Consider the following 20,055-nt stretch of genomic DNA (forward strand, 5'->3'; position numbering starts at 1 on the left):
TTGGAATACTTCTATTCTGAAAAAATGATATTGCTCCAGAAAAAAAAATGTTTTTCACTGGAAAACTTTTATCAGCTCTAAAAGCTTGTATGTTTCACTAAGATTTGGGAAAAAAACCATCACCACCAACAAAACAAAACAAACAAAAAAAACCCAAAACAAAACAAAAAATTACACCTTTGCCATAATATTAGACTACACTTTTTTTCTACAGGCTTTATATTCTAATCTGCATTTTGAGCTTATTTTATATTTTGGTTCTTCCTTCTGAAGCATAACAGGAAAAATATTTGATTGTATAAGGTAGTGTCAAGAGACAAGTAATCTGCTGCTATAATTTAACTGACATTAAGTTTCTCAATCCCACATAATTACAGTAGGAGTGAATTTCCAAAAAAAAAAAAAATCACTTTTTAAAACCTATTTTAGCTTATTTAAATCAATTGCTCATATTAAAGATAAAAACGCTTCACATAATTCTAAGCAGGCTGAGTTTTCCTTCATGTGGGATTTGATTCCAGATTTTGAAGTGGGATAACCTCCAATAATGTCCAAACAAACCTGTTAGCTTGATTATCTGATTTGGTCTCAGCATTAGTGCTATTCTGGACAAGCGTACCTTAAACAATTTCCTAAGAGAAGCTTATACAAATTTCCCTTATTTGGAGAATTTTTTCAGAATAATTTCATCAGTACCAGTATTCGTTTAAGATGTTCTTAAATCAAGCATCATTGATTTCCTTTCATTTCCCTCTCCTCCCAGAATTACCAGTTTCCAAATTCACTGAATGATGACAAACTGAAGATAATTCAAAAAAATAGAAGAACCGTAATGGATGTCCTGATGCACATTGTTGGTCATAACTTCTGCAAGGCTATTACCAATGAAAATCTAGGGACAAATACGTGTTTGCTGATCTTGGTTGTTCCCTGTTGTTACTGTTATTTGCTGCAATGATTGTGAAATATGAATCAAAGCCCTGTTGGAACCTAAAGATGACTCCTGCAGTGCTTCATCACTGTCACAAAGTAGGCATAGGGCTTTTTTTTTAAGAGTCACTGTCCTCCCAGTTTTGAATCCAGCTTGCTGATTTGTGCCATAAACCACTCAGCTGGGTCTTGGTAGACAGTGGCCTTCTGGCTTTGTTTTCGCCAAAGTAATGGGAGGCAAGATCAGACCTTGTGCTGTTTTGAAAGTTTTGGAATATTTCTGGATGTCGTTGGAGAAGTTGCTGCATTTCAACTCAGAGTCCTGGCTGGGGGAATTTCTAAACTGGTACATGTGTGCATGTTCACAAACTGCAGCTCATAACTCTCGTGTTGGATAAGGCAGAAGCAAAGAGTGTTTCTCTCTACCCATTGGCAGGAGCATCCTAAAATCAAAAGTCCTGTCTGGAGGCAAAGCAACTGCATCCTCTGAGAAAAAAAACAACCAGCATTAAAAAAAAAGAAAGTCTGGACTTCACTGGACGCCCAGGTATGTTCACTGTAACACACTTCAGCCCTAATTCCTATGTTTATCAGAGGTCTTCAAATGTGGTGTAGTCAGCAGCAAATATCCCACATACAAAGGCATGACCATTTTTTACATGCTTTATCTGCTTCACAATTGCAACATGGATTTCTTACCTTTGCTATTAGACTCCGATGCTTCTAAACTGTTATGCAAAATGCCTAAAGATCAGTCTCCGGTTAGCTTTAGCCACAATTAAATTTTGTCTACCATCACAGGATAATTATAAGATCAGCGTGACACACAGAGAAGTATAACTTCACAGACGAACAGAGGGGAGAAATATGCTGTGAAGAGGAAAAGCTGTTCACATTAAAAGAATAAGAATCAGAAGTCAAAACTCATCAAGTTATTGGCAAAACAGATTGCTTTTATACACATCCCTTTCCCCAGATTTCCATCCACACGAGAATCTTCTCTTTAATGTTGAAACTCAAAACATCAGTAAGGTCTAGTAAGGAGTATGGTATGAGCTCACAGCATAGAGTAGCAATTGTTTTGTCATAAGAGAGCAGAATTCATTAATCAGAATTAGCCCAGGCACTAAGAAGACATTTGTCCCTGCACTGCTGTGGCATAATGAGAATTGCCATACTGTACAAATACTTGTTTATCATTTGAACAACTGTTGTTTAAAGTGGAGACATAAGGCTACTTTTAGGTCATTAAATAACATAACTGAGAAACAGAGTAGATGCCCTGTTGGGTTATTATGATCTGTTTTTTTGTGACGTAATATATACAGAAATCCAAACAGAACAAAGAGTAGTATTGAGCAAAATGTGCTTTCAGCCATGTGGTGGAGTAAGTCATATTTATTGTCCCTGAGTATTCACAGGCTTTACAGTATTTGAAATTGAGCATCCTATATAATAACAACACAATCTCCGCAGCCAAGTCTATTAGGTTCAACTAGTGCTGTTCTTACAACACAGGATGAATCAACACATGCACCTGCGTAATGTTTGTTCTCTGCACTTAGTGATAATGCACTGCAGCAGCAATTTGAGGGAAAAAATAAATTGAATAGAAATTAAAAAAATGAACTACCAATATAATAATTGGTTTAAAGCAATTTGAAAGTAAGAAAAAAATTATGGAATGCATACATTTAAATTATTAAATACACTACTTTTTATTTTTTAGCAGTTCTATATTTCAGAAGGCAATGGTCTGAGACACTAAATCAGATGAGAACTTAAAAAAGTTATGGGAAAATGGTTTAGCTATTGCATTAAAATTACTGTTACAAACAGAGAGGCTATAAGTTCCTGGCTCAGATACCAACATGTGAACATATGGATTCAACCCCACAAGAAACAGTAAGAGAAAATTATTTTCCTTCTATCCACATCTCTAGACTTACACAGGACTTAATATGAACCAAAATCTCTTAGAAAAGAAGGGTGGGACAGCCATGTAATCTGCCTGTCTGAGGATCTGTACATGCACAGTGCTTTAGCTGTGAGAAATAACAAGGAACTAAACCAATCTTGCTTTTTTTCAGACATTGTCGTCTCATGAGAGTAGAACCTGACTTTTTCACTTTCAGTGACCTCCAATGCAACTCATATTGTGACTCTTCTTTTCCTGTATGTAGGTAGGTCTTGCCTGCATTTCAATTACATTTCACATAAATTTTACATTAGGATAGCAGCAGTTCTTTTAAAATAATAATAGAAGAAAGTCTTAATGATGGTACTTCAACAGCAATGATGAGAGCCAAAAAAAAACACCCGCAAAAAAGTCCCCACCAACATTGCTTGCTAAATATGTGCTTTATTAAGCATGAATGACTTGCTTCTGAACTTGGTAAATTGGAGTGCAGCATTCACAACTCCATCAACTCATCAAGCCCATCAGTGGTTAGAAAAGCCTAGGACACATTATTCTAATTTGAATTTTTTAGAGAGAGTTGTATTTCTACTTATCATGGAGAAGACAACAGAAATCTGACTTTAAATGAGAAATGAAATGTCCACTCAACAAGAAGAAAGGCAGCCTCCTTAAATTGCCCAGCACAGAATATCAGGCCAATGACACAGTCACAAAATCAGCTTTGGTGCTCCCAAGCTTCTGTATTTCCAGAAACACACTGTTGTCAAGAACTGCAAATAAACTGCAAATAAACTGCAGGCAGACAATCTGGCAGCGCTGTGGCCAGAAATCAGATGGGATGAGAGCTGGACTCTTTCTTACTGGAGAGTTGGAAGTGCAAAATTTGGACAGGCACAAGGACACCTTGCTGGAATTTGATTTCCTTCTGAATGTCACTTGGCTTTATCTTCCTTCTGACTGGACGGGTTTTTTGAACCACAGAATGTTATTCCGTGAAGGAAGGCAGATGAAGTGATAGTATCAGCAGGAGAAGATAAGGTATTGTCCTAGGGACTAATTGCACAGCTTGACTTTCTAATTTGTTAGAATAGATGAAAATTTCTCACAAAGGGGAACACAGGCTGAAAACTGTTAGCAGATTTTTCTACCTCACATTTGAATAATAACATAAAGTAGAGATAATCATGATCTAATTGTAGACAATTTGTTAGACAAAAAAATTAGTTGAACAAATTGTTCTTTCTAGTGTATAAGTAAAAGTTAAAATACACACACACCAGGGAAGATTATTCCTGAGGTATTTATGTCTGCAGGAAACCTCATAAGTGCTAAAAATAAAATGGAAAACAATGACTTATAAAATCTCTTATTTTAAATATGTAGTTACATGAAATGTGGTCCTTAAGCAACTTGGTCTAAGATTGAAATTTGCCCTGCTTTGAGCAGGGAGTTGGACAAGGTGATCTCCATGTTGGTCCTTCCAACCTAAATAGTCCTTGGATGCTATCAAATGCCCACAATTAATAAGGTTAGAATCATAGAATTGTCTATGTTGGAAAGGACCTTTAAGATCATCAAGTTCAACCATTAATCTAACATTGCCAAAACTACCACTAAACCATGTCCCTAAGCACCACGTCTACCTGTCTTTTAAACACCTCTAGTGATGGTGATTCCACCACTTCCCTGGGCAGCCTGTTTCAATGTTTGGTAACCCTTTCGGTGAAGAAATTCTTCCTAATATCCAATCTAAGCCTCCCCTGGTGCAACTTGAGGCCATTTCCTCTTCTCCCATCACTTGTTATTTGGAAGAAGAGACCGGCCCCCACCTGACTACACCCTTCTTTCAGTGAGTTGGAGAGAGCAATAAGGTCTCCCCTCAGCCTCCTTTTCTCCAGGCTGAACAACCCCGTTTCCCTCAGCCTCTCCTCATAAGGCTTGTTCTCCAGACCCCTCACCAGCTTCGTTGCCCTTCTCTGGACCCGCTCCAGCACCTCAAGGTCTTTCTTGTGGTAAGAGGCCCAAAACTGGACACAGCACTCGAGGTGGGGCCTCACCAGTGCTGAGTACAGGGGGACGATCACTTCCCTAGTCCTGCTCACCACAATGTTCCTGATACAGGCCAGGAAGCTGTTGGCTTTCTTGGCCACCTGGGCACACTGCTGGCTCAGACTACTTCAAACCTAAAAATCCATTTCAGGTCTAACAGCAGAGATGGGCTTAGACTCTAGTGGAAAGGGCTAAAGTCCTCAGTTTACCCTCACCATCAGGTTGCCCCATCAGGCCCCAGCTGCCTTGTCCTCACTTTCTACATAACCCTGTAACAGCACACAGTTTTCACTTGCTCCTATTTATTTGCAAGCACCAAGTGGGATGCCCCTGAACAGTCTGAACCATAATGTAACAGCATCCTGCGTGACAAATTAAGGCAGTCAGAATGAGGACACAACGGGGAGCATGTCCTCCCTCTTCCTCTTTTCCCTCCGACTCAAATGCACCCTCGTGAACATGACAGCACATTTCCATCTGCTGAGGGAGCTGGTCTCCTCTCCTGCCACCCTCCCTCTGCATACAGATGTGCTTGCATGTGGACTGCACGCTCCAGAAGGCAGATGCTGCCAGATTTTAATCCCTCTGAATTCTCCGATGGATTAATCCTCAAATCTCTAACTGTCCTTCTTAATGCTGCAGTAAGTAACACACACATTGGTTACACTGATTTACAGCTGAAATAAAAGCGAAAGACAGTCAAAATGAAATGCCTGAAAATCAATCTATGCTGCGAGAGGATGGGACACTAAAGCGTTCTGGATTATTTTCTCCCACCAGCCTTGACCCTGCCCAGTGCCTGATGAGGCAAAAATCACTGGCAGCAGCAATAAAAGTTGCGGGTACCTGTATTACCCTCCACCTACCTGTAATCCTTCAATGGCCAGTTTGAGGATAGATGGCGTAAGCTTGGAGGCTTGCTTGAAGGAGAAGTTGCTCCAATCTATAATTAGGATGAAGCCATTTATCTGAAGCTCCTGATCTTCGATGAGCACTTCCAACGACAGTAGGATAGCCCGGAGGATATCTATGAAGGAGTTCCTAAAGCCAAACCATAAAAAAAAAAAAAAAAAAAATCAATGCTTGCAGTTATCTTCAAACCTCAAGATAGTCAGCTTTGCTGTGGATGGGCCATGAGCAAGGGATGGGGATTTATTCTGGTAGAATTCTTCTGAAAAGAGAGTTAATTCAGAGGTGTCACTAAAGAGCTCCTGCTCCAAAACCCACATTCCTCCGCTTGATGTGATAAATCCTGCTCACTGGTGGATAAAATAAACGCTGAATTAAATCTTTTTGATTCTTCTGGCTTCCTTACAATAGATTTTAGCTAAGCTACTTTGGGAAAATATTTCTCTGTGGTGAAACGAAATGGATTCAGGCTATCAGTTTCAATCCCTTCTCCTTTGGATATACTTTACCAGGTTTTTTTTGTTTGTGTTTTTTTTTCTCCTTCTTTTCTTTCTATTATAAAGAGGAAAATCAAAAAAGAAAATAAACTGGTACAATATTAATATAAACGGTATGGTTACAACTAGGCTCCCCGGCCTCCTGCTTGAGCGGAGGGAACGATCCAAGGCTTTGCACAATAATGTTTGACTGTTCCCTTATTTCTGCGAACCAAATGCAACATGGAAAATAGCTGCATCCACTCAAAATGGGAACTCTTTATTAATTAGCAGCTAACAATTGGCTGGCTGCAAGGCTTCCCTCACCTCTGGGAGAATAATTAGAAACCTTGGAGGCCCTGAAGGAGATAGCAAGTGACAGACAAGAAAATGTTTAAATGCTTTCGTTAATGTGAAAGTCTCTACTCAGAAGCCTGGGCTGCTCTCTACTTCCCTCTCATGCATTTTACAAAAGCAAGTTGGACGCTTTAATGACTTATTCCATATTTACACCTGACTAAGCTGAATCAGGACCTCTCATCACCTGCCCTTTCCCTTAAGATGATTTACAAAATAACAGATTTAACCACCAAGGAAAGCATCAGAAAGTACAGCTTAACCTTCTGTAAAACGAGATTGTAACATACTACTATTGCAGTCTGCTTTTCCTCTGCATAATTCTCAAATTTGGATGAGGCCTGAGGTCTATTATAGGGAAGGCTCTCACCATGTTCTCCCACGGAGATTTTCATTTAATCCTTTTCTGCTGTTTTCTTTAATTTAAAACAAGTCATCTAAGCCTGCAAGAGTGTTGTTTCAAATTCTGCCTGAGAGAAAAAAAACCTACGTGGAGTCAAAACAAACTTCACCGTCAAGATCTCTATGCCTGAATGGCAGCAACACACGATAAATTTCTATTAGGAGTAAGTGGTGAAGTGTTTTCTTATTCTTTCTCTTTTCTTTCAGCAGGTTTCGATTGGAAATGTACATTCCTTCTGCAAAGACAAGGTCCATCGAAAAAGCTGTTTCTGAACTGTGCCTCTCTGCCTAAGTTGGAAGCTTCTGTGAAGTACAATTGCTGAAGCAACTTGCAGTAGGTAGAGCTTAAAGATATTTAACTTTGTTGCTGCTGAGAATTGGGCCACCCTTCCCTCCTAGGCAGCAACTGGGCAACCTTGACCTTTTCAAACCACATGGGCAAGCTGTGCTAAACAGACCGACTGAAGGAGTACTTTACTTTCCTTAGCAACGTAAGGTGAAGGCATACCTTTTGGATTGGTAACCGACATTTATTTTCAGTCTAAATTTACTTTGAAAAACTGTCATATGAATATACTACCCACTGGCCAGCTGAACCGGGTGAGGACTTTCACGCGGCAGCATTAAATTACTGCACTTTCAGTGATGAAAAAGGGAATTGCACCCCTAGACCATATACACTTAATATATCCTACATTACTCTACCCCAGCATCCCCATTCAAGGAGGTCAGCCTTCCACAAGAACTGCCCCATGGAACGTCCCAGAATCCCAGAATCGCAGAATCACAGAATCACAGATTCATATGGGGTTGGAAGGGACCTCTGGAGATTATCTACTCCAACCCCCCTGCCAAAGAGATGTGCAGTGTCTCCTCACACACATCAGCCTTCTCCACTCTCTTGCTCGTGTCAACACAGAATGTTATCATCATTTATGGATGGTCTTTCTGGCTAGAATGGGGAAGACGAACTAATCCAGAGCTCAATATAACCCCACATTTGCAAATTTTAAAGTGAAATGGAAACTTGTTATTAATGAAAATAGGGCCACATTGAGATCAGAAAAGGTTTCCTCCTTTATTTTTGGGAAGAAGTTTTCTTAATAGAAGATGCAAACTCATATTCATAATCCTGCTATTTCTGATGCTTTTAAAAGCTGAGCAATGATTTCAGTAGGGCTGTATGGAAATGGTGCATACAAGGCATCTTCTATGATCCAAAATGTTTCATTTGATTAAGCCAAGTCTTCCTCACAGACTATCTTTAGGAATTCCAATTTTTGTTTAGGTGTCTACGTAAATTACCAGGTTACCAAGCAATTACTTGCCTGTACTTCCCTGTACTTTCAGTAGAAATTATTTGCCTGGGAAATATGTCACCCAGTTTTCTTAGTGTGTAAGGAATCCGGCTGTCCCCTGCCCAGATCCCTCCTTCACTATGTGTTTGCAGTTTTAAGACATGGTGTAGGAAATAACTCAAAGTGAACACAAAGACGTTTTTCAGATGAGTACAAGGAGACATGAAAGCAGCACACAAGTCCTCCAGGTGGGCTGTTTGCAGGCAAGTTGTTTTGTGAATTGCAGGGTCTGGATAGAAATCAGACAGAGTGCCACTTGAGGCTGAAGCCCTCTGCTCCCTAATCTTGAGGCTTTGAGACAAATCATTCAGCTGCGTGACTGATTTGCATCCAAATCATTTTCTATGCATGAACACAGAACCACTTTTTATTAGTCCATCTCTTTTGTTCCTTTGCTTAATGTTCCCTTCCCTCCTCCAACCCCCTCCCCATCAGTTTAACCCCCTCACACACACACAAAAAAAAGTGAAATAAATTACTATTACACAAAGGGAAATGTGTAAGGTGCTGTAAGGATTCAGCATGGAGCCTACTGAAGTGAGCCACTAATGAGTTACAAAAGATTTGCACAAGCCCCAGAAAGACAAAAAGGAGGAGGGAGGGAGAGTGCCTATCTGCCTTGGCTGAATGGAAAGGTACCACAAAAGAGGCTCTTCAAATATCCTTTGGAAAATGGGAAGTTAGCCCAACAGAAGCTAGTGGTAAGGAACAATAATGTAAAACAAAAATGAAGATGGTTTAGCTGAGGGATTTGGTGGAGAGATTAGCCAAAGGCATAACATGAAAATAAATAAGAAGAAATTACTTAATTATAAGAGGCGTAAGCAGTCTGAGAGAGAATCAAAAGGCTCAGTGGAGTACCAGGGTGCAATGGGAACAATTACAGGGGATAAAGACATTGCAGGAAATTAAATGATCTATTTGCATGTCTCTGCCACCAGTCATTTTGAATAGATACATGGATAATAAAGCTGAGGGGCTGTTGGAAAATAAGGGGTCAAATAAGACAGGCTGCAAGGAAGTGATACATTTTGGAGAAGATAGCATTGGTAAAGGCTATTGACATTACTGTCTCTGAGCAGTTAAGCATAGGCTGGTTTTTAGGGATGCTAGTGAAATTAATTGGATTATTCAGACGGTTAAAAGTCTGAAGGTACAGAAGTACTCACAGCTGAAGCCATTAAGGTTGTCTGGTAGTAAGCAAAAACAAACTGTCACTAAAACCCCTGACTGTCCCACAAGACAGCAGGCTAACAAAGTTTGGACCAGTGTCCTTATCTTGGCAGTTGCAGACAACTCAGTTTAACATCCCTAAATTAGTATGCGGTAAGAGACTCTCTCCTGTAATACTTAAAGTGTGGCTTAGTTCAATGCAAATACAGATAAAAGGGGTTTCCTTTCTTGTTAAAAAAAGAAGTCTTGGGATACCAAATCAATGAATTCATCACCTTTTAAATGCAACAAAGCAGTGAAACTACACCATCTTATTTAATATAAGCTAACAAAAGACTGAGCAATATAAAACCGGTTTCACTGAGTCTGTTTGAACATCTAAGAAGAGAAGACAGTATAGTACCTCACGAAAAAGCTATGGCCAAAGCTGAATAGCACTTAGCAAGCTGCAAACATGGCATAGAAACGAATCAGGTAAGATACCACGTCTTGCATTGTTCCTTCCACACACAGTAAATCACCACAGAAAGCAGAAATGCACACTTAGCTTCTAGTGGGGGAAGAGCTAGAGAGGAGGATTCCTACTCAGAGTAATGCACAGAAGGGGAGCCAAAACAACAAGGACCAGAAAAATATACTCACGTTGCCCTAAATTATTTGAGCTAATCAAAACTGAAGAAGCTGTAAGGAAAGGCTTAGAAAGGGAGACAACAACAAGATCGACGCTGGTGGAGGAGGGACAACCCAGGAAGGAGCATATTGAATTGCTCCCACACACATCCAAGGTACGCTGTTCATGGAAAAGCCCTTGGAATCCAGTCCGCATTGAGTTTTGAACCAGTGTTCATAAATCATATGAAGTCATTTATTTCAAGAGACTAAATTTTCCATTCTGCTCATGAAGCATTGATAAGAAAGCCCCAACTTCTGATAGTGCATTCTTAGAAAGCATCTGGGGTTTTTTTTTAATGCACGTATTTATTTTAGAATTTTAAAACTTACATCTGCTGAAAAAAGCACTGGAAATTACCAACGCACGGTCCTTGGGGACTCATGTCTTGATTCAAACTCATGGTCATGAGTTGCTACACTGCCTCTCTGGCATCAGAGGGAAATGGCCACCAGTTCAACCACTGCAAGACATGATCTTGGCATTTTATGACCTTTTGGTGAGGAAAGGCTCCTCACATGAACACTGCATTACACAGGGCAGCCCTTGGCTGAAGAATAACCAGGAAGAATAACTGCAAAATGAAGAATCGTGAATAAACATGGTGACTCAGTTGACTAATCCTGCACCAGAGAAGATGAACAGTCAAACAGAGGAGCTCACAGCTGACTCATGCACTTGAAAAGGGCTTGTTTGTCTCATTTGTCTGAGGTCTGAATAGCACATATGTGCGCAGAAATTAGCAAGGTTTGTCTGCTATTCACAGAGAAAATGGGTTACATTCACAGCGAATGTTCACAACAAATATTTTGACCAGCCGGGTAACTTTCTTCTTAGAACAATTCAAAGCCATTTAAACTCGTTAGCTGCCAAAGTATGAATAATTCACCAGGACACAAACTGGAGAAATCCTTACACAACAATCTGAGATTCTTTCTTATTTTTGTGGGGTACAAGCCCTTTCTTTGCTATGCTAAAGTTAAGTTGCTTTTTTTATTTTATTCCTCTGTAGAACCAGAATATAAGCGGATAAACCTCCCACTGAGGAGTAAAACACAGGTTGCATTAAGTTAATGTCATAGCTCCAAATTATTCTTGTGTCACATCCAGTGTAGCTATCTTAGGCGGTTCCAGTATGTCAGCTTCAGACAGGCATCACTCCTGTTTTGTAATGAAAAGATATCGAGCTTTTCCCCATAGCATCTGTGTGAGTCTATAAATAAAATTCCAAAGTAACTTTACATCCAGTTTAGCAGACTGGATAGATAAGTGTACTGATTTTTTTCTTCAGCAATGGTTAGTCCAACAGTGCACTGGATACAGAGAACAGAGTAGACTAAGCTGAGACCTGAACTGTATTTAACAACACCAGAAATCCACTGCTTAGCTTATAACTGAACAGAGGCCAGTCACCCACAGATATCTGGCTGGCTTGGAACTCCTGCTTGGAGTCAGCTGGAAGCCTCTGCCATTGCCAGTGAAGGGGAAATGTACCAGCCTGCAGAAAGAAACTTCATCGGTTTATTCCTTTATCATGCAAAAATTGCCTCTCAGTGGCTTTCTTAAAGATATAAAAATATTCCCCGTGTTATGTTTCTGCTGGAGGTTCTTCTATATACAAGTATTATGATTTTTTTTGCTGTCACTTTCCACTTCAGTTGAATTCCATAGCAACCAATAGCCCCTGAATTACAGGCTTCGCATTCTAGTCAGTGTTACGAATCTCCTCCTACGTACACTCATTCATGCTGTGGGCACCCTTACCAAATAAATACTTTGATGTTAGTGTGGCTGTGCAAGGAGCCTTTCGTATGTGTAATTTGGCTGAAAAACAGGAACCTTTGCAGTCCCTGTGCTTGGGGAAGAAGAGTGCAGGTGGTGGGGCACTTTGGACCCCTGGTGGGACCAGCTTCCACCAAAGAGACCTACACAGGGGAGTGGAGAGGTGACATCTGCTCTTCCCTTTGCCTCAGCCCAGGGACTTGTTACACCATCTAGCTGGGAATCAGCCCAAGATAAAGCATAAAATTGTTACACTCTCCTGAGAGCTCAAAATATCCCTCCCTGAGCTCTCCAGAGACTTGATCCCAAAGGGAGCGAGGCAACTGATTGCAACCCAGCACAAAACAAGCTTAGCAATCGCCCATAAGGAGTCCACCTGGGTGTAGTGGGGCAGCCCAGCCATCAGGCTAATGGCTTGGCTGGGGTCCAGGCAGAGCGCTCAGCGCCAGGCAGGGTGAAGCCTCTCAGGAGCAGCCTGCAGCTCTGCTGCTGAAAGGAAAGGCCAGAACTGACTCTCAGGTGCAATACGATTGTTCCTCTGGCTGTGGATTGGTTTCGTTCCTTCAGGAGGCGGTATTTCTGAACTACACACTGGTCATTTTCTTGCCTTTTTGGTACCCAGAGCATTGTCATGCTCGCACACTGTGCAAATTTCTCGGAATAAGTGACAATCACAGGCAGTGTGTTATGATACTGTGGGAATTATTAAAAGTCCTACGCTACAACCCCCAAATGCAATCAATAAATCAATACTACAGAGCCACCGCAGTAATTTTCATGGGTAGTCGATGTTCCCTGTCAGCAGCATGGGGAAGGTGGGCAAAGAGTACATTCCAGCATGAGCACAGTCAGGGGAGTCCGTGGTGGTTTCAGGTTAGTGATCTCCACTGTTAGAAGTTTAGGAGATGATATGTGGGAACAGACTGATGGTCACAGCTCAGGATCCTGTTTGAGAGGCAGTTTTTTTATCTCCTATCGTGATCTTACCAATGTTGGGATACTGTTCCCTCAAAGCACAGATGTAATAATAATGAACAAAATGAATGCTGGTTCACAAATGGCTTATAGTTAGCAGCATTAGGATTGATGACCTCTGTTGTTTTATTCTATTCTCTGTGATTGCATAGCCTTTTCTTATTCCCTCTTGGCACTGCAATCCATCCTTGCATCATACTAAGCTGTTTGCTCAATTTCTCACATCATTGCGTTCCACAAGTTAATTTTTCATTACAGAAAGGGAAAGAATTTTCTTTTGAATATTATAAAGCTACTGTTTAATCACAGAAAGCAATTATACAGCTCCTTTCTTCTGTTATTAGAAGGTACAAATGGCATCACCGATTCAGTCTTCCTGCTAGCATTTTTTTCAGAGATGTTTTCTCTGTATGATTCCACTATATCTCCTCTAGCTATATCTCTATTGCATCTTCAACATCTTTCCATTTGAAATAGTCCTGGACTTTTTGCTCCCTTCTGATGCAATTACCTCAGTTGTTCCTAACGTTAATGAATTCCTTTCATTGCTCTTTTTTTGGACAGTTGTATTTTTTACATCCTCTTCTTTTTACATAATACAATGAAAAGTGAAATCAGTATTCAAGATGAATTTGGAATATCAGCATACATAAAAGAGTATTTTATCTTTTCCTATTTATTCTCCATCTCATTCTTAATGCAGCCTAACATCTAATTAACTTTTCTGACCACCGCTGCACAATAAGTACACTTCTTAATTGTGCTGTCCATAATGACCTGCTGTTTTTCTCAAAAGGTTAACAGTAATTGAAAGACCAGAAGAAACTGCATAGAGTTGAGAGGATAAAGGGTCTGCATACAAGATGTGGCCACATATTAGAATCCAACATGTTCTTGCACTGCACTTAGACTTCTTTACATAATAAATGCTACTTTTCTAGGTCATTCTAGAGTTTGCCACAATTTTTTGCTAATCTTCACTAACCTACACATCTTTCCATTTACTTTTTGTCACATCACCACTTACTTCATCTACGTCTGCCAAAAAAGTATTACCACTGGGCATTCTGGTAACATAATTTTGCCACTTACGAATCCTACTCTCTGCCTGAACTATCAGGGCCATTTTATGTGCAGGGCAATAATTCACCTGTATATTTATTAACTTTTCTGAAAAGACTTTAATACAAACTTCACAGGAAGATTCTTTGATGAGCTAACTAAAAGGTATATTTAGATATTTTACCTTAGACAATTCTAACAAAATTATCTAATTGTCCTTCTGGTTTCAAACAGTCATTTTCACAGCAGACCTCAATGATGACTAGATAAAATAGCAAAGTTAAAATCAAATAACTGATCACCAATGCATATATTCTGAAAGTGCTGAGTTCAGAACTATAAAAGTCAGATTATCACTTGTGGGTATTAAAACGGCACCTTGTTACTCACACCGCACTCATCAATCCAGAAAGCTTTGAAAAATGTAGCAGAATGCCTGGAAGTTCAGTCAGAAACTCACTTTATCTCAGTTGCAAAGTTTAACTGTTCAGTTAAGAATTAGACTCCTTCTGTGTGCTTGAAATTAACAGTAATGAACTTTGAGCTAGTAATCGTATGCTGACAATGAACCCAAAAGGTATGCATGAAGTCACCTCTTTCCTTCTAGTACCTAGTCTGAAATTTCTATCAAGCTCTGAGTCAGAGGAGAAACCCGGTCCAGCTGGATCTCAGATTTGTAGAGCCACAGTGTGCTTGACAGATGAGAGCCAAAACTTGCTTGTGAAAACAGCCCATATTTTGAAAAATATTCTGCTGAAGGGTCCCTTTTTCTTATGTATGGAATTATGGAAGGTACTTTTGATTCTGCAGGCTGAAAGAAATCAGAAAAATATCAACAGAGAGACCATGTTTTATTCCTCCTTTCAGGAGGAATGAAAGAGAAAAACAGAGGAGGTATGGGTAATGAGCAGCAATGCCACCAATGAGAAGAAAGAAATAATTTGCAAAGAAAGCAATCAGAAAAATCACAGTCTTACAGTCTCTCTGCAGTAAAAAGGGCATTTTAACTATCATAATATAAAGGATGATATAAAAATGATGATGTTATTAAAAAGCTTGGAGAAGCTCAGCAGTCCCTATGCCTGTCTGGTGGGGAGCATATCAGGGTTTTTTCTAGAACAGCAAGAACTGACTGATAAAGCCATGTGGGATGTCATCACCAAAGGCAAATAATCAAAGCTGGATCTCTTCAGAGATACTGGGAAAGAGGTTGTCAAGTCATGAGAAGAAGTGGCAGGAAATAGAAATGCAAGTTTATCTTAGTAAACACCTAAAATTGCTATTAAATCAGGCAAATTAGAGTATACCTATGCTTATGCCTGTACTTAAATCTGGGCAGTGAAAGTGGCAGACGTTAAAAAGATGTACAAAAGTGATGTCAATCACAAAAAGGGTTATAAATTATTTTAGTTGGAGACCTTCAGGGCCAATAAAAAACAGACATGAAAATATTCTAGTCATTTCTTATAAGCAAATGAAAAGATGTGTCAAGCATTATATATCAAAAAGGTTTCCCAATGGTACAATAGGCAACTTTGATATAGCTGACAAGATGGAGGAACTTGATATTATTGATGTAGAAATGATCATTGGGGAACTCAAAACAGATGCTATAAAGATTCATAAGACAGCGGTCTAGGAAAAATTAACTGCAGATCTCTTCAGAAACAATGATAAAGAAAATTTGCTGTAATGATTCAACCGAGCAGGGGAAAAGGACCAGAAAAAAATGAACCTACGTCGATTTATGAAATAGAGAGGATTGTTAAAAAACTGTAAGGGATCATGATGCTGCCAGCCACAAAGAAATTGCTTTCTGTTGGTGATGTGTGCTCACAACCAAGAAACCAACCGCATCCTGGGCTGTATCAAAAGAAGTGTGGGCAGCAGGTCGAGGGAAGTGATTCTGCCCCTCTACTCCACTCACATGAGACCCCACCTGGAGTACTGCATCCAGCTCTGGGGCCCTCAGCACAAGAAGGGCATGGACCTGTTGGAATGAGTTCAGCGGAGGGCCACGAAGATGATCAGAAGACTGGAGCACCTCTGCTATGAAGACAGCCTGAGAGAGCTGGGGTGGTTCAGCCTGGAGAAGAGAAGGCTCTGGGGAGATCTTATAGCCCCTTCCAGTACCTAAAGGGGGCTACAGGAGAGATGGGGAGGGACTTTTTATCAGGGAGTGGAGTGATAGGAAGAGGGGGGACGGTTTTAAACTGAAAGAGGGGAGATTTAGATTAGATGTCAGGAAGAAATTCTTTCCTGTGAGGGTGGTGAGACACTGGAACAGGTTGCCCAGGGAAGTTGTGGATGCCCCATCCCTGGAGGTGTTCAAGGCCAGGCTGGATGGGGCTTTGAGCAACCTGCTCTAGTGGGAGGTGTCCCTGCCCATGGCAGGAGGGTTGGAACTAGATGATCATTAAGGCCCCTTTGCAAGCGAGGAAGTGAGTTTTCCTGGGATGTACAGGGTTTCTTTGAAAAAATAGTCCTTTGGAAGGGTCTTTTTTTTTTTTTTTGGCCATGAGGTTGCAAAATACAGTTTTCTGAGAGAATTGCAAGACAAAGGGAAAAGAGATGAGACTAGATGGACTCCCTGAAACACAAAAATCCAAAGGAACAACCTGAACAAATTAATGGGGCTGACTCAGCTCATTTAGAAATGCAAGTGTTTAGACTGGCTTTCTCAAAACAGTTAAAGTAATTATAGAGTAAAAATACTAAAATGCAGGTTGCAAACTGAAAATTAGAACCTGCCAGGGTCACAGGTGTCCTGTGCAGGACCAGTGGACAAAATAGGATATAATCAATTTTTAAGTATGATTTCCTATACCATAATCACAAAGGGAAAAATTAAACATATTTTGAAACTCTAAGACCTCATAATTTTTGAGTACTTCATTTTCTGGGAATGCAGTGTCTTGGTACATAATTTCGCTATTTAAAAAAAAAAAAAGAAAAAGAAAATAAAAGAATGGGCAATCTACCTGAAGCATATAATAAATGTTTTACTTGCATTTCATTATCAGGATTTGACACCTTAAATTTCTGCAATAAACTCTGCCTTTTAACCAAAATTACTAATTCCATGATCTAGCAGCATAAAGGCTTTTTTCTACATAGAGCAGGACGGATCTTTATGTTTCATATTGACAGCAGTGGTATGTAGTAACTGTTTAAGTTGAGACCCCCAAAGAACACAGTATTAGGATTGCGGATCCTAATTGAATATATGGTAATGGTTAAAGGAAGCCCAGCCTGCTATCCTCTGTTCCCCTGAAGCCAGTACAATTTTTTGGTATATGCCAATTCCCAGTAGAGTGCGGATTAATGTTGCAGGTGCAGTGTGGTCCTTGGCTTGGAATGGTAATGTTATGTTATGTTATTATTTTGGCAGACTATCAAATTTTCTCAGGAATTGCCAGTGAAGAATAATTTAAGAGGTTTATAAACTATTAAAATTCATTTGAGTTGAAAACAGAATTTAATGTGAAACAGGATTGCAGTGTTAGGACTTCTGAAAAAATAAAAGTTTCATTAATTTCTTATTATACAAGTTATCAGCAACCTCCTAAATCAATGTAACTTCTGTATAGTAGAGTATACTTATATGTTTATTCTCTGCCGTCTGGCAACCTCTGTTTCAGGGCTTGCTTTTTCTGGGGGAAAGGGCTGCATTTTAGGTATCCTAAACAACTGGAAATTGTACATTGACCGTGTAATATTTTATACTCTTCTATTTCTGTTTGTATTGCCTTTTATTGTGAAGCTAATATAATTAATACAATTTTTTTTCACACTTCTAGTACGAAATCTCACACAGTCAATACAGAGAATTACTGAAGAAATGTGGTTAATTGAAGTCACTACGCTATTCGTTCACCTATAAATAATTGCTCTCAGAGGAACATATGTAGCAATTAAGTACAGAAAATAATAGCCAAAATTTTTATGCTTTTGAACTCAATGAACAATGAAGCCCTGCCAGACCACACTGGTATTTATAGGAGGCAGCTCTGGAACCAGTTAGCTGGAACAACCAGGGTCTTTACTCCAAACACAAGCAGTAGTGATCACTTCAATGAAGATACAGATAGCAGGGAGTCAGCAAAAAAGAGGCAGTAACATTGCCCCACTAAGTATAGTTACATGGCCTTAAGAAAAATGCCAGAAGGAAAACTTCAGTATTAGAGGTAAACATGGAAGACTCGAACAAATAAATCACGTCTTGTTCTTTACATCCTCTTGTTTTCTGGAAAACAGTTGCATGCAGTCACTGGGACAAGTTTGTTTACAAAGTAAAACCTGATTTTTTCATCTGTTCCTTCCCTTTTATGGGGAAGCTTTATAAAACCAGAAAGTCACAATTGATTTTCCTTGAGATCTAACTGGTTTGATGTTAAGGGATTGGGTGGTACAATGAACATACTGTGGTTTATTGGAATAGCTGCACCTTGAAGTCTTTTATGAAAGTAGCAAAGCCTACTTTTCAGGAGATGGCATTGAAGATGCTTGCACCATAACAGGGAAGATAGGGCCTTTGGAAGATTTAATATATAAAAATCTGTAATTTGATATCATGGGATGGCTTGTTGAAAGTGCGAGGTTTGTTAATACTACATTCGGTGTCCTTTTTTGTCTGTTGCTGCCTCACAGTTTACACTGTATTGAAAGGGGAAAATTAGGCAGGGAGAGTTCATTCCTATAGATCTAAGCATGGTCTTTCACCACATTTATTATTGCAGCAGAATTCATTTGCTTAAAAGCAAAGGGTAGGGATTAAACCTTGTTTTATTTTTATATCCTAATGTGTTAGGACTGAGATTAGGGCTGATTGCAAAAAAATTAACCAGTTCACGTAGGAAATTGATCGCTGGTGAGGACAACTGGCCAGTATGAGTACAATGTCCTTTTGGATACATCGTGCAATAAGCGGTCACCCAGCTCAACAGCCATGGTCTGGATTGACTGGGCAAGAGTTTTGATGCTGCTGCATTTAAAGTCTGTGCATTTTATTACGTTTGACAATTGCCTGTAGGTTACCTCCCTGCATTATATGTTAATATAACCTTTGCTATTCGCTGTCTTTCCCTGACCCTAGTGCAGTTGAACGAGATGATAGCACAGTATAACTAAGACAGAATTTTTGGTTTGGTAGGTTCAGTAGTATTTAAAAACAACACTTAATGTCCTGGAGACTGGATACTTAGCTGTGCCAGAACCATACCCCAGTGTTAAGAGGATTCAGAGTTAAGATGAGGGTGGCTTTGCACTAGATTTCCTTGGATGCAGAGATAATGCTGCTCATTGGCAGGGCCAGCAAGAGCTCTGAAGGTCCTCCTTGTGCTATTCTCCTCAATGGTAGCCAACAGGACAGGCCATGTGGCTCCTGCATCATCTGGAGCATTCCTTCCATGAACATGTACCAACTCTACATCTGCACTGAGACATTTCACAAACAACCACACTCAGTACTTCAGAAACTCCTTTCCATGGTAAAACTCAGTACCTTTGAAAGTAAGACAGACACAAGAAAGGGCCATTCACGCTTACTGCATTTGCATACTCCTCCCGACAGAGTATTTGCTCACCAATACTTTCCTTAATTCATAGAACTTCTTCTACTGGGGTCATGTTAGAAAACCGCTGGAGAACTATTTCCAGACGGACTACCTACCTAGAGGTTCTCCAGTTTTCCTCATCACAGAGGCATAGCAACCTTTCCACAAAGTTAGGATACCTGTATTATTTAGTGGTTTCAAACAAGTTCTCATCCAGCAAGAAGTTTGCAACAGACCTTGGAGACAATGAGTTTTGTGACCATTATGCCCCTTAGCACACAGTGAGTGGGAGACACAGCTCCATTGTAGGAAACAATGACACTGGAGGACCATAAAATATCAGAACTATCCATTTTCAAATATAATTGAGGCATAAAACACCCAGCATGTATTCAGAATCCCAGATGGAAAAATTGCTTTTACACTGCATTTCTTA

The 20,055-nt window shown here is 39.9% G+C and overlaps 1 protein-coding gene across 1 annotated transcript in view; it reads right to left on the reverse strand.

Moving 5' to 3' along the window:
• CLVS1 (clavesin 1) overlaps positions 1-20,055 on the reverse strand; it is a 93,034-nt gene that overhangs the window by 61,750 nt on the left and 11,229 nt on the right. The window contains exon 2 of the mRNA XM_074146233.1: positions 5,767-5,941. Within this exon, the coding sequence (XP_074002334.1) occupies positions 5,767-5,941 (175 nt within the window). The remainder of the gene's footprint in view (positions 1-5,766; positions 5,942-20,055) is intronic.

Source organism: Numenius arquata, chromosome 4, assembly GCF_964106895.1.
Source record: "Numenius arquata chromosome 4, bNumArq3.hap1.1, whole genome shotgun sequence".
Classification (NCBI taxonomy): Eukaryota; Metazoa; Chordata; class Aves; order Charadriiformes; family Scolopacidae; genus Numenius; species Numenius arquata.